This window comes from Narcine bancroftii, chromosome 5 (genome assembly GCF_036971445.1).
Source record: "Narcine bancroftii isolate sNarBan1 chromosome 5, sNarBan1.hap1, whole genome shotgun sequence".
Lineage (NCBI taxonomy): Eukaryota > Metazoa > Chordata > Chondrichthyes > Torpediniformes > Narcinidae > Narcine > Narcine bancroftii.
Window position 1 is genome coordinate 165940509 of NC_091473.1, and position 15258 is coordinate 165955766.

At 40.4% G+C, this 15258-nt stretch overlaps 1 protein-coding gene across 2 annotated transcripts in view; it reads right to left on the reverse strand.

Annotated features, from left to right (window-relative positions):
- The window catches only part of LOC138764140 (filamin-B-like), a 141863-nt gene that overhangs the window by 39277 nt on the left and 87328 nt on the right, over window positions 1-15258 (reverse strand). For both annotated transcript variants that reach the window (XM_069939601.1, XM_069939602.1), the window contains exons 29-36: window positions 14501-14748; window positions 13107-13196; window positions 7095-7197; window positions 5040-5180; window positions 3802-3930; window positions 2929-3102; window positions 1741-1899; window positions 360-563 (exon numbers count right to left, since the gene is read on the reverse strand). In XM_069939601.1, the coding sequence (XP_069795702.1) occupies window positions 360-563; window positions 1741-1899; window positions 2929-3102; window positions 3802-3930; window positions 5040-5180; window positions 7095-7197; window positions 13107-13196; window positions 14501-14748 (1248 nt within the window). The remainder of the gene's footprint in view (window positions 1-359; window positions 564-1740; window positions 1900-2928; window positions 3103-3801; window positions 3931-5039; window positions 5181-7094; window positions 7198-13106; window positions 13197-14500; window positions 14749-15258) is intronic.

The window sequence follows — 15258 nt, forward strand, 5'->3', positions numbered from 1 at the left end:
AAAGTAATGGATACATTTAATGAGATACATTTCAAAATGTTTTGGATTTGATTAATCAATAGATCACCAAGATTCTAAAAGCATCAAACAGCGTAATACAAGATAGTTTTGAAAGGAAGCAACTCGATCGTACCTATTCTAAATATCTTTTGTATCGGCACAAGACTTTAAAAAGAACTCTGAAGTTTAAAAATGGACTTCACATTCAATTATGAAAATATACAAGCACTTCCCAACCAGAGGCAAACCATCCAAGCAGTGAGAAATCAAAACGCACAATGTCCTTTCCTGTAATGCACACTTCTTGGATTATAAATTATTGGGAAGCCAGAATCTTTTTGACCTTTTCCAAATCTTACCTGCATCTCTTGTGTCCACAATGAAGTCCGACATTTCAAATGTTCGTCCTGCCTTCAACCCTTCTCCAGAGACCCGAACTCTGCTGGCATCTCCAATTTCTGACTGACCAACCATAATGGCAATTGGACTATTTGCCACATGTCTACCATTTTTCTTGATGCTGACAAGGTGTTTACCAACTTCCCGCGGGATGAAGGAGATACCTATCGTCAAAAATATTGTTAATATAACAATTATTGTCCGTCCCCACCTGTCCCAACCAGTTGGTGGCTTAAGATATTTTAAAATTAAAAATTAGAACAGCCCCTTCTGGCCAATGAGCCAGTGCCATCCAATTAATCTACCCCACTCATTTTGAAGGGTGGGAGAAAACCCATGCAGACACGACGAGAACATACAAACTCCTTACAGACTGCGCTGGATTCGAACCTGAGACACTGGCGTTGTTGCGCTAAACGCTAACTGTGTCACCCAAATATATATCAATCTGTAACACCTTTAAACCAACAGACTACCAACAAGTGCAACTCAAGTCTGCAACTATGCTTCCATCCAGGGTTAGAGGGGGGCATTCATAAACTCACTCAGCCGGGGGGGGGAAGAGTAGGTCTGACAGAAAGCGATGGCTGCAAACGTATGGGGGGAAAACAGAACCTCTCTTGGGGGGAAATGCCTGCGAATGCCCCTCCCCATCAGCGCTGGCCCTGCGCCAATCTCCTCCTTTAAAACTACTGCAAAATTGACTTGGCTTTCTTTGCTTAGTGGTTTGAATCTTGGCCCATTCCCTGCTCTCTCCACCATCCCCAATAATGCTTCACCCTGGTGAGCGAACCATTAAAATACGCTGGACATGGAACTTCTGAAGCTGGCCAAGATCACTAAATAATGCACTCAACATCACCAGTTGCCCACGAATTCCCAAGCATCTGAGTTTTAAATTTCAACAAGAGTGCTCAGTTTGGGGGAAAAAAAATAGAATATGTTGAGAGACAAATTGGACTTTTAAACCAAGAATTCTTTGAGAAAGGATGCTTCTTTCCTGCAGAAGCTGTCAAATTTTTTTTTGGGTGTAGTTACCCTACTCCCATTAACATTTCCTGGCGTTTCCCCACTCACTATTGCGCAAATTTCCTTGTGTAAAATTTAAATAGGTTTAGGATGCAGGCACAACTGATTGCACTGGTCAGTCAAACTGCTGCTCCATGGACCAGAGTTTAAACTTGTCCATGGTACAACCTGCACATATTCATATGACCTCATTGAGTACTTACAGCATTAAAAAAAATATTTCTAGCCTCTTCAGTTTGTTTTTTTCAGTACCCAAGAGTGTTTGGTTGCTCTGGTGACATTGTTGAAGCATTGGTGGCTCAAGATACTCACCAATGTGTTTGTTTGATAGTCTCTTTAGCAGGCATGGCTCATCTTGGCCACATGGGGATTTAATATTGGCAGTTAGCAGACTGAGATCAGTTTCATTGATGTCCAACGAGATGTCAGCAGCTGAGCCAACCTTGACTTGGGACTTGCGCCTGCTGTCATCTAAAAAGGAAACCAGACAATTTTCAATCCATTCTGTTTTGGATGCACCCTTTGCCTGAAAATAGCAGCCAAGTAATTTAGGAGTTTCAGATTTATTGGATGCCTCTAGTTCACAATATACCTACTCATTTATAGGCACACACTAATATTATCCACATTTAAAATACCACCAGAACAAAACATTTATGATTTGTTAGGTGGAATATTTAACTTCTCAATGATATCCTGCAATATTTGTGTGAACTTGATTCAAGTTTCAACCTAGTTGCAATTTTGTTACAAAAAAAATAACCAAATACTAACCTGGACTTCAGATCTATTCCTTAAAATGTAATCTTGGATGAGCAGAAATTTTTGGACACAATTCTCAAGCCCAATTGATCTCCCATACAAAAATATCAGTTCCCTGTCAATACCTCCAAGTGGAGAAGAGTAGATCTTTAAAATATCCTTCATGTTCAAGAAAATACTGCAAACTAAATGTTACTAAGAAGAACTCCTCCTCCCCTCCCAGGCTGTGACCCTGTTGAACCTTAAATCACAGCGCTGAGTGGTACTGCACTCACATTGTACTGTCAGTATTTTTACAATTGTTTGTTTTTATTTGCATCTAGTTATCTGTACACAGCACTATTTTTTTAACTTCTGATTGGATGCTAATTGGAGTGGTACTGCACTCACATTGTACTGTCAGTATTTTTACAATTGTTTGTTTTTATTTGCATGTAGTTATCTGTACACAGCACTATTTTTTTAACTTCTGATTGGATGCTAATTGTATCTCATTGGCTTTGTATTGTGTAATAAAGTTGAATCTAATATCTATCTAAGGAGAAACCAAATAATCTCGTTGCAGCTACAGAATCAAGAGCGTCAAGTTTCCCCAACAATTAAAATGTTAGAATGAGTTCTGCTCAACTTTTCTACAACACATTGAATTTCTATCAAGTTGACAAAATGCATTACATTTGCCTCAACTGGAATATTCCGGCCTACTTGTAATTACTTTGCACACCTCATTCCCATTACCTGTAATTTTGGCAGTGAAAGGACTTCCGGGGATATGTTTTTCATTATATTTGACAAGGATACTGTAGTCCCCTGGCAGGGCTGGGAGGTACGATACTGTACATGTACCATCCTTGTTATCTATACAGCTAATTTCTGCCTTAGAAGGACCTTCAATGGCCAAGTCCAGACCACCTACATGGGAAGATTTAAAAAAAAAAGGTACACTGAAGCAAACTATTCAGCATGTTGAATAGAAATTACCACTGATCAACAACTATAGTGAACGAACCAGCATTTACTCGAACATACGAATCACATGGCTGCCAATTTTACCAATTTCAAACTGGGGCTAATCTGAAACTGTCCTGGGAGCCAAATTTCCTTTAGAATGGTTTAACAGCAGAATGTGAAATTTTCATTGATAGTTGGACTCCATCTCATGCTGTTGCAAACACTGCAGTGTTTTACTGTTCCCTGCAGGTTTAGTATGCAGGCACAAATGAACGTGCTTCACGCTTACACTGGGTTGTCACAATGCTATTTCACAGCTCCACTGAGAAGTACCAAGTCAAGCCTGCAGATATTTGTGCGACCTTATGCTGTTCCTCCGAATGTGTCGGATTCCTCCACATCCCCAAAATCTTGGTTGATTAATTGGGCCCATGAGCTTGTCGATGAGTGGTAAAACTTGGGCTGTGGGCGGAAGGAGAGAATGTCGAAGGGAATGCGTGGAGAACAAAGGGCTAGGGTGGAATTAGTGGTGCAAACAAGGGTTCAGCAGCATGGACTACAGGCTAAGTTTCAGATTTTGATTCAATTTGACAAACATGATGCAGATCACCCCAGTGACAAAATTCCGAACAAATGGTTTCACTTTGAAGAGATTCTCACCCTCTCCAGCATCTTCAGTTACAATTGTGAAAGTGGCCAGCTTGTTGGCAACACCATAGACAAGACCTGGGCCATAGGCTGACACATGGCCACTGCCTCCATAGTTGACAAAGAATTGAAGTGGACTCTCTGAAAGATAATAAGTACAACATTGAGACACATTCATCAATTTTTGTAAGGGGTCGTCAATGTTTCACACCTGTAAGAGGTCGTCAGAGGCCACTCAAAAGCACCGCGACTTGCACATCTCCAAATAGTTCACCGATTTACCAAGCCCAATTTGAAGATGGAATACATCCCTCCAGCCCAGCTCAAACATCCAGCTCAACAAAGCCCATATGGTTGATTAAATACTCATCACTTCACCACCCCACTGAAGCTGCAATAGGGCCTGAAGACTAACATTTTCCTAATGATTCAATGATTCTCAACCACTGGGGCTTTAAAAGTTATACTTATATAAAGATGTGTTTCTAACAGCTTTTGACTTGAAAATATTGCTCAGTCATTTCCATTAGTGGGCCATGGCATATTCGGCCAGAAGCCAGATGGGCTTTAGGCTGATCAAGGTTGAGAACCACTACCCTAATCTATGACCTGTATCACTTACAAGGACATGGGGAGGGGTTGATGATATAACCCCATCCAGACTTGAATCTTATTGCTTTACTGGGTCAAAATACTGAAATAGCAGCAAAGATCAACTTCAACACTCGATGAGATGTGCATTGAGGTGCGAATGTGAAATGCATGGCGACCTCGGCCAATCATAATCTGGCATCTCCTTTTGTTACCCAATCCAAGGCAAAACAGTCAAGACCCATATAAAGTGCCGAATGACACAGACTCGACCTTTGACTCCGCCCACATGCCCAGATACACCTAAAGAGCAATGCTCACCTCAAGACTTGTCCAATCAATTAACTGGCAAGGTGCAAATGCAGTGTTTTAGCTCCAGTTTATAATGTCCAAGTTCATGACTGTTTTTACTTGGGAGTGTCCAAGATACAATAGTGTGTCTTCAATACCTCTAAATACAGGGCATGCAGAAGGTTTTACACTATAAAGTGGTCTTAAATACAGATTAGACCATTAATTCACTTTTATATTCAGGCTCAAAAACCAATTAGTGGTAAGTGGAAGGAAGATATAAAATAGCTGCACATTTGTAGATGAAACCTTGTGGCTCCCTCCACCGAAAGCAGTTCAATTAAATAGGCCTCAAAACAAAAACGTACCTGGAATGTGATTTCCATTGTACTTTATGTGCATCTCATGCAGACCCACTTCAGTTGGGGAGTATTTAACTGTCACTGTACCATCATGATTATCAATTATTTCTGGTTTAGCCGTTTTGTTTGAAGGCATGTGAACTTCACCTAATTATACAGAAGTAGCCAAAGATTAGTTGAAAAAAAAAATCAAGTTTAAAAAAAGTAATTTTAAAATGCTATCTAGTCCAACGTTCATATTTAAAATCGTCCAATTTCATAAGCTTGAATTCAAGGATAATCGTTCATTAAAAGATCACCATCCTCAATTTGCTCAGTCTGTGCTGTCTTTAACAAACATCCAATTCGAATTTCCCTTTTTCAGCTGTTCATTTGATAACATTTAGAAATATGACTTTTCTGATTGATTTCTTCTTTTTTCCCCCTGAATGGCAATAGAAGGAATGGATCCTCCTTTTCAACGCCATTGAACATTAAAAGCCGCTTTCAGGTGCATTCTCTGCCAAGAATGCGCCTGCAGAAGCGGATGCAGACCTGTGGAATGGTCGTTCAGGTGGCAACCTTGAAAGCACTGCGCTGTCCACCCGAAAGGGGCAGCTGCAGGAGAGGCATCTCGGAGCGCAATCCAGCTCCTGTCCCTGCCCCGACGTCCCAGCACCGTAGTCCCGCGCCGGGGGTGGTGTGGGCAGGGGTGGGGGGCTGTCAGGCAGATTGTCATCAGCCCGCCCCTTAGTAGTCGCTTTCAGGTGGCTACATCAGGTGTCTAGGCGGACTTCAGTGCTCCGGCGATTATCCCTCTCAGAGGATGGTTAGAAAGTGCGCCTCCTGACAGCCGCATAGGGGTAGAATATGCGGATTGACATTGGGGTATTCTGGCCATCTGAAAGAGTCTATTGACTGCAATACCCAAAAGGCAAGCTTATTTCTTCCGGCACTTTCAAAGCAAAAATGGCCTTGTGATTTGTCATAAGAGCAAAACCATTAAAGCAGCTTCCAAAATAATGGAATTGTCTGGAAAAAAAATTATAAGCAAAACTTAAATTTGGAGATCCATTTACCATTTAAGTATTTTATTGCCCTGATTATGAGAAAGAGCAGAGTGAGAAAGTTTGGATTTCATACCAGTTTTGGAAAATATAGCACTTGGCAGCAGGAATCTAGCTGCTCAACATTTAGAGAAGCTGCCCTCCACAGCTCCGTTCTCCAAATTGGAATGGAATTTGAGAGTGTTAAAACTTCAAGATTGGAAACATGTGCCCAACCAACATAAAGCAGGTTAACCAAACTCTGATCCTGTGCCAATCATTGATCCTTCAGAAGTGGCCAAGAGATTGGACCTCAATTTTTAAACAAAGGTATTCAAACATTAATCTTGCAAAAATTATGGAAACACTCCGATCAGACAGCAAGTTCACAGCTGCAGCATTAACCCAAAACATCAATGCTTTAAAACATAATGGGCAGCATGGATGGCGTAGCTGTTAGGTCAATGCCGTTACAGCACCAGAGACCAGGAACAGAATTTGAATCCCGCACTGTCTGTAAGGAGTTTGCACATTCTCCCAGTGTCTGCGTAGGTTTTCCCCGGGGGCACCAGTTTTCTCCCACCCTTCAAAATGTACAGGAATCAATTGGGCCGCATGGGCTCGTGGGTCAAAAGGACCTGTTACCGTGCTGTATGTCTAAATTTAAATAGAAAATTTAAAATTAACTGTTTCTTCAAAGTCCATCAATTTCAAATAAAATCCAGTTCATTTTCAATTTAGTATGACAACAGAAAGCAGTTAGGAGAAAAACGAGAGAGAAACTGGAAATGCAACTTAATTTTTCCTTTCCAAGTGGCAATATCAAGAGAGTGTTGGAGGTCACACAACTGAATCCAGATGATTAGAATGTTTGTACTTCAGCTGATAAATTTGTCTCAGAATAGTTACAGTATTAAGCAACCAACATTTGACCATACCAGCTCACTGCCAAACCAACTTGCTCAATCTATATTTTCAGACTAAAGATTTAAATTCAAGGAAGAAAGCCCATTTTAGATTGTGAAGTGAATTTTACCTGTAATCTCCCCAGTTCTGAGAGCGAAGGGAATGACAATATCAAAGGGTCTCAAGCCCAAGTGATCCATTTCATCAGGGGGGACAAAGGCTCCCTCATGAACCTTGATAACGAAGAATTCAAAAGATAAACTATCAATGGCTAATAAGCACATAATACATCGACTGCATTCTTGAAAAATGTTACACTTCAGTTCAGAAAGTCAAAAATGTGCAATTTTCAGTTTGCAAAATCCTCATCAATTCCTTATGACCAAATAGACAAACTGGAAATTGCAACTTTCAACAGCATTTAATTCAAACTCTCATTTTCAATAAATGAAAGTCACAAACTACTGCAATCTTTATAGATAAAGGCCTAGACATCAACATTTAAACAAGCTCTTCTGCCAACTCTTGTCTCAGCCTGCTGATGTGCTGAATCAGTCACACAAGCATTTGTGATCTGGATGTTTAAACAAATTGGTTCATTCCTGAAAGTCAACGTCATGAGGATGTGAATGGGGGAAAGAGATCATTTAGCAGACAAAGCAAACAAAATTCCATTTAAAAAAGTAATATTTGTGTTGGATGGTGAATTTTACCCACAATTTCAGTTCGGAGGGCAAGGGAAATAACAAAAATTAATAACCAGAACACATGAACTTCTCCAGCCAGGTCGCATGCTATCGGACCTGAGAATTCCCAGCAACTCCCCACTTCAGTTAGTTGTTGCAATTATCTGTGGCCAAATCTCTCCAGTAGCAGTTTGAACTACAGTCTATCCTGAAGCAACAAAAAGCCCATAAACAGCAGGTATGCTCACTGCTATACAAATTCTGCTTCAATGGGACTGAAGTCAGCTGTAATAAGAGTTTTCTCAATGTTAATTACCAGCTATTAAAAAAACATCTGATTTATGTACAAGATGGGGTGGGGGGGGGGGGGGGGGGTAGTGGGAAGGAAGAGACAGCTAGAAGAGAAAGGGCTCAAGATGCCAGTCCATCTAGGAAAGGTTCCTGTCGACTTGTGCCTGGAAAGAACAAAGCAGCAAAGATGATCAGAATGAAAACTAGTTTACACATTTGTGTCTATTTGGATGATTTTGTTGAACTGCATTGCAAAAATCTGAATAATGTTAAAAATCAATTCAGCTTTACTTTTTCAAAATGCTCTAATGTGACTCCCTACCTCTCTCTTTCCCAGCTTCATGTGACTTGGGTTAAAATATTCATTCAATTTTAAATCTATGCTTAATATAGGTATCCCTCACTAATTGAAAGTTCACTTTACACCACTTCTCTTTTATGAAAGACCAACATTAGTACCTTTTCACTAACCTGAAGAGGATTTGCACTTTTATGAAAAAAGGAGAAAAGCAAAAATAGCATTCAGCGGGATGACCAGTGTGGGGACTGACAATGGGGCTGCTGGGAGACCATGGGGCAGTGGGATCAGTGTGGGAACTGACAGCGGGCTGTCGGGAGACTGCGGGGCAGTGGGTCTAGTGTGGGGGACCGGCAGCGGGGCTGTGGGTCTGGGAATGCTCAAATATTTTTCACATGTAAATTCATGGTAATTGCTTCTTTGCCTTACACCATTTCGACTTACAAATGATTTCATTGGAACGCTCTACCTCTGGAGAGCAGGGGATATCAATTCTAAGAAACTAAACAGATGATAACTACATTTTTGAGGCTGTTTGCTTTACAATACATTCATGGCAGAATCACTATCTCAATTTATCCCTTATTCCATTTGACATCTTTACTAGAAATCCAATCTACCTCAAGTAGATGGAGTGACTTCAGTTGTACTGCCTTGTGACGGGAAATTTCAGAGATTCACTGAGCAAAGAAATGCATTTCTCATGAAATTTGCCATATCCTGCAATAAATCTTTGTACTTGGCCCTTCTGATGAAAACTGTTGTACCTGGATCCAACCTATCAAGCTCTGTCAGAATCTTGTACAGTTTGACGAGTTCTCCACTCATTCTTCTGAACCTTTGAAAGCAAGACTAATCAGCCAAATTTATTGCAACAATCCTCGCGTTCCAAGAACAAGTCTTTTGAATCTTTATTGACCTTTAAGTTTTTTTTGTTTTTTTTTTAAAAAGTGAAAAAAGGTACAACTTTAATGGATCAGGCACAAGTCCAGAACTCCATCTAGAAATAATAGTTCATTTCCAAACAAAGTTGCACTCCAAATAGCCTCTTAGAAAGATACTAGTACATAAGATAAACTTGAAACAAGTTACTGCACAGGACAAAATTCTGTAATATTAATTTTAATGGCAGTAATCTGCTGCAGGGATTGGTGAATTTAGTAGAGACCAACAAGTCCTTGAAGCAGTGATTAAAAGACCAGTGGATCAGGTGAGCTGGCCTCACACATGCAAGATCTGCATTGCAGAGGGCACCACCTACTAGTTCCTTCAAAGTCGTGTAGTAATTGCCCCACCCTTCAGTCTTAAATTCTACCCACATCAGTTTAACATATTCTTATGTCTACACTGCAAGGAATTTTTTTCCACATGTAGTCTAGAAATGATCACCACTTCGGGGCATTGTAGTCTACCAGTAAACTTTCATCCCATACTTAGAACCATGATGTACAAATACAGGATTCTATTTTATGGCTCTGCTTTTCCCATTTATTTCTCCTCTTTACTTCAACTATCCACTTGCTTTTCATCGTTCCTCCTCTCCTTTTTTGCTCAACTGTTATATCTACAATCTCAGCAAGAAACATTACTATGAACATTTCTAGCAGTTGCTTTGATATGCCAAGTGTGCACATTTTCATGTGAAATAATTGGAATAGGCAATAGAGCAGTTTCAGAAACATAGCTTAAAATGGATCATTTAATAAATACCAGTACTTAATGTATGGGTCCATTTTGGTACTAACCAAATGTTACCTGGACTGGAAAGTTTGTTTATTTGACAAATAAACCAGTTGTGGATAGTGAGGATGTTTGTTAAAGGATACAGCAGTTGGAAATTCAGGTGGAGAAAATCCAGGTCGCTTAATCCAATCGAGTGATATTTTTCATTTTTTGAGAGGTTAAATTGAAGTGGAAAGCATACAATAAATAGTTGGACCTCAAGCACTGATTCACAAAGGGATCTTGAACTTCAAGTCTAAAGGTCTCTGAAAGGGACTAGAGTGCGTAAAGGCATATAGAAGCCCGCCTTCATTGATCAAGTCACAGGGCACTAAAGACAGCGACCAATGCTACAGGGGAGTAAGACTTTGGCAAGGCTGTATTTGGAGTACTGAGTGCACTTGTAGTTGCTACACCTGAGGCAGAGTGTGGAAAAGGTGCAGAAGAGGTTTACAGGATGTTGCCTGGATTAGAGAGCATCAGCAAACAAGTGGGGCAGGACAAACTGTGTCCTCTGGAGGCTTAGGGACAACCTGATGGAAGTACATAAAATCAGTAGGCATAGAGAGGGCAGGCGGTCACAGTTGTTTGCCCCAGATGGAAATGTCAAATAAAGAGGACATGGTTAAGGAGAGAAAGAGGCAAGTTTAGAGAGGCAGGTGTCTGGAAAGCATTGCCAGGGGATGTGGAAGAGGCAGCAAATAATGGCAATGTTTAAGAGGCATTTAGACAGACATAAACAGGCAAGGAATAGAAGGACAATGTGCACACGTATGGGATTAATTCAGTTTGGTGTCATGGCCAGCACAGACATGGGCAAAAGGCCTGTGCTATACCATGTCTATTACTAGATAGAGTTAGTTTGTACCATTATATGCAGCTGTCAGATGGCTCAAATTCATTTATTACTCTTATACCAATTTAGTAAAGCAACTCAAGATAATAAAATACTAGAAACTCAAATCAGACGATACCTGTGAAAAGAGAAACTATTAACACTTCAGGTCAATGACTTCATAGAACTGAAGAGGGATTTCAACTTGAAATGTGATCTGTTTCTGCTTTCCACAGATAGAGCACAAAATGAACACTAATTTAGGTCCAGATCATTTCAGATTTCCAGCTCTATTTCCCTGGCACCAAAATGTTCTCATTCAATGCTTCCTCACTGCCACTGCCATGCCAATTTTATGAACAGATAAGGGACTTTTCTCACTTAAGCATTTGTGGTAGGTTGAGGGAATGGGAGTGGGGGGGGGGGGTGTGAAGAAATACATTGAGGTTTATAAGATCTCGAGGAGCATAAACAAGGAGATTAGAGAGTCTTTTTCCCAGGGTAGGGAAATCTGAGCTCTAAGTCGTACTAAAAGTGAGAGGAGAAACATTTAAAATGGGCTCAAGGGGCAACGAGCGACCAGAGGAAATGATTGTGGTGGATACATTTGCAATATTTAAAAGATATTTAAATAGGATCATGAATAGGAAAGATTTAAAGAGAAATGGACAAACGCAGGCAAAAAGGACCAACACAAAAATGTTGGAGGAATTCATCAGTTCACATAGTGTCCATAGAGATAAAGATGCAAAATATTTTCAGGCCTGAGCCCTTCTTCAAGGTCCGGCAAAAAACAACCAGGCACCCGAACAAAAAAAGGCTGGGGGAGGGAAGAAAGGGCAGGGGGAGGACAGCAGAGGAAAAGTGAGAATTGATTGGGGGTGGGACATGGCTCTATGAATGAAAAGCTAGAGGAAAGGAGATAGAGAGAGACAGACAAACAGAGCTAGAGGAAAGGAGACATGGGATGGGAGAAGAGGAGAGGACCTCGTCCTGGGTGGAGATGTAACGGAGATAGATGAAGGAATTGTGAGTAAAGAACGGAATCCTTACAGGACAAAGGGTGCGATGAGGTGTAGTTGAGGTAGATGTAGAATATGGTAGGATAGTAGAAAATGACTGTTGAGAGTTTATATCCCTAGATAGAGACAGAGATTGAGAATGGGCAAAGTGTTGCTCAAGATGGACTATGTGAATCTGAGGTAAAGATGGAAGTTGGCAGCAAAATGGGTAAAGTTGATGAACTCATCATGGGTGCATGAAGGAGCATCAATGTAGTTGTTAATGTAGCAGAGGAAGCATTGAGGAGCCTTGCCTGCATAGGCTTGCAACATGAATTGCTCCACATCACCAACAAAAAGGCAGGATCATCTGGGGCATCCATGCAGGTACACATGGCTACCCCTTTGACTTGAAGAAAATGGGATGAGTCAAAGAGCACTCCATCTTGGGTGGAAAACTTGGTTGCCATGGAGAAATTAGGCTGAAGTGTTTGTTTCTTGTGCTGTAAAACTCTGTGACTATTTGGGAAGTGTATCTTGTTTAGCAAGATACCAGCATGGAGTAATCAAATATTTTAGTCCCAAAACTTATGATGTTCACAAAAGTCCCACGACGGACAGGAACCACTGGCTCGGCACCGGTTTCATCTGTTAACTTGCTGGAAGGTTTAATTTGTCGAATGCTACATTTTGGAAATATTCAGCATTTAGGGGCACTATTGAGTTATTCAATTCATGCAAGTTTGAGAATTGTCACCAACCAAATCCATTATCATTTCAAAAGACAACTCTGGCGGAGCTGCAACGAAGGGAAATGCAATTTTGAAATACAGTCCCCACAACTCAGTATTTTAAAGTAGGCCAAAATACATGATTAATACAAAAAAATTTAGACGTGTTCAGTGCAACTTTGAGTTTAGTTTCTTTGTGCACCCAATGACTTGGGGTTGGGGGGGAGGAAAATCAGTTGTATGATTTGCTACATACCATATTTAATGTGACTAACAATGTATGAGGGGGGAAATAGTCTTGTTCCCCGTACCATAAAGGAGTAGGGACTGTACTTGCAACAAAGCATTTTATGTAGCAAACTTTATAAAGATCCTGTTAATAAATAAGCTGCAAAACAGCTCTCCCGCTTTAAAACTGAACTCTTATCGTCCATCAACTAATAAAAATAAAAGATAGAGTAACAAACTGGAGAGAAAAGGAAGAAGTCAAGCAGTCCAGGTGGCAGATCCCAGCAAGCTGTGAACACTAGATATGGAAGGAGAGAGGAACAGAAAGTTTAATATATTAAAATCTGTACCCAGGGTTGGAAGCCAGGGGGATAAGCATTTAGAGAATGCTGTTGTTGCTGTACCAGCTGCTGTGGCACTACTGGAACTTCATCTGTGGCCTGATGGATGGCAAATAGCAAGTTAGTTTTGTAACACAGGCAAACATTCAATCCAACTCTTTCACCTGCAAGCTAAATCACGCAACATGTTCTCCCACAAACAGGGCTATGCAAAAGTGGTTAACCTGCCCAAATTTAACTGTATGCATTATTTTTGGATCATGACACTTTTACAAATAAAAACACGGGCATTCAACTCTTTACCAATGCCACGGAAGATCCAGTTTGCACACGTTTCGAAACCGACAGGTCATCAATCCTCCGAATTTTGAGTCTTGCTGGCAAATTCTACACCTGTTAAAAACTATTCATTGTAGCAGTAAATTCTGCTCAAGATTTCCAAATTATATTAGTTTAAAAAAACTTGTTCATCCAACTGGCTATTTAATCCTCTATTCATTCTTTTCAATTCCATCTTCAAAACACTTTGTATTTTGATGCTCGATCCACCCAACTGATCTTAATCATGAAGGCCAATGAGAATACAGAAATGTGATAAGGTTAGGAGGAAACCAAATCCCGAATCAGGGAAAGAAAAGCCATGAGGGTCAGCAAAAATCTCAGGGGCAAAATGCAGCTCTTCATCTGTTAAAAAACAGGGTAATTAGGAAGGCACGTTGAGAAAACACCACTAATTTTTTTTCTTGAATCCTGGAATGTATGCAATGCTAAAACAAAAATGGAGATTTACAAAAAGAGGCATCTGCTCGTGGAGGAGAATTCACCCACGATTAACAAAATCCAATAGACATTAAAGGAATCTTAAAAAACTGCAAAGTCTGGGACAGTGCACTTCAAGTTTCATAGAATTTGCCAATTGATTTGTCTTGCTTATTCCAAAATAAAGGCATTTCTAATTCATAATTATCAAGAGCAAGCAGTATTTTTTTTCTCCCAAGATTCTTCAAAACTGAACCAAATATCTGGGTCAAATTCAGGTTAGTGATAAATACCTCAATGTAGATGATTATGGAACTATTTTTCAGAGAAAGCCAAAGCACAAAGGAGACTTTGGTCAGTAAAGAGTGACGAAAGGAATTAGTTAAGGATGTTAAAAAATATTCTGTGCCTGCGACTGACAGTTGGGTGTGCATTTTGACTTTACAAGTTTGTTGGTTCTTGGGTTGCAGTATTTTATTGGCCACACGGTAATTAAGAAACTTGCACAATGACCTGCTTCATTAAAGAATTTGAAAGGATCAAATATATAATGATAGATTTGAATACATCCCAAGTGTTATCTAGGTCTCATTGCAAATAATCCACCTCCCAATTTAAAAGGCACCAAACTTAGCAAGGCTCACCACGACATGGAATGGACTGTTGGCCACATCCACTCCTCCAAAGCGCACGTAAACAATGTATGTTCCAGCTTCGGGTGCAGTATAGTAGATATTGTAGGTTCCATCGTCATTTTCAATAACATCTGCTTCCACTTCTGTACCATCAGGGGCACAGATTGTACACGTGACTTTGCCTTTTCCTGCAGCCTTCGCATCCACCTTCATTCCCAGTTCTTCTCCCAACTGAACAGTGGGTCCAAGGCCAGAACCTTGAAAAATAATTTTAAAATTGCAGCACTTCACGCATTATGAAGTGCTCAGCCGAAAGCGGCACTCCATTTGAAATTTCTGTACATGTTACCCAACTACAAGTTGAAATTCTAGTCTTGCACCCTTGAGATCCAACAGGTGCCAGACCACAGAAAATCTGGATGACAAATTGCCCTGATCATAACCACTCCCCAAGTCACGCAAGAGAACTCCAGGTTTGCAGGTTAGCCAGCATGCAGTTCTCTGGCATGGCTGTCAAGCCAGTTATCCAAAAGGTAACCTTGAATTGCTTTAGGGTTCAGTCAACACAAAAAATAATTCCAACCTTTCTGACATCTTTTCTCAAGTGCCATTGTTGCAATAACCATCCAAGACTTCAAACACAATTAGTCGTCATGGTCACCAACGTAGCTTAATACTTTAAAAATCCTTTCTATCCAAGTTTTGACTAAAGTGTCTTAGTCCTGAACTATTACTTTTCACTTTCCACACCCGCTGCCCGAATCAGA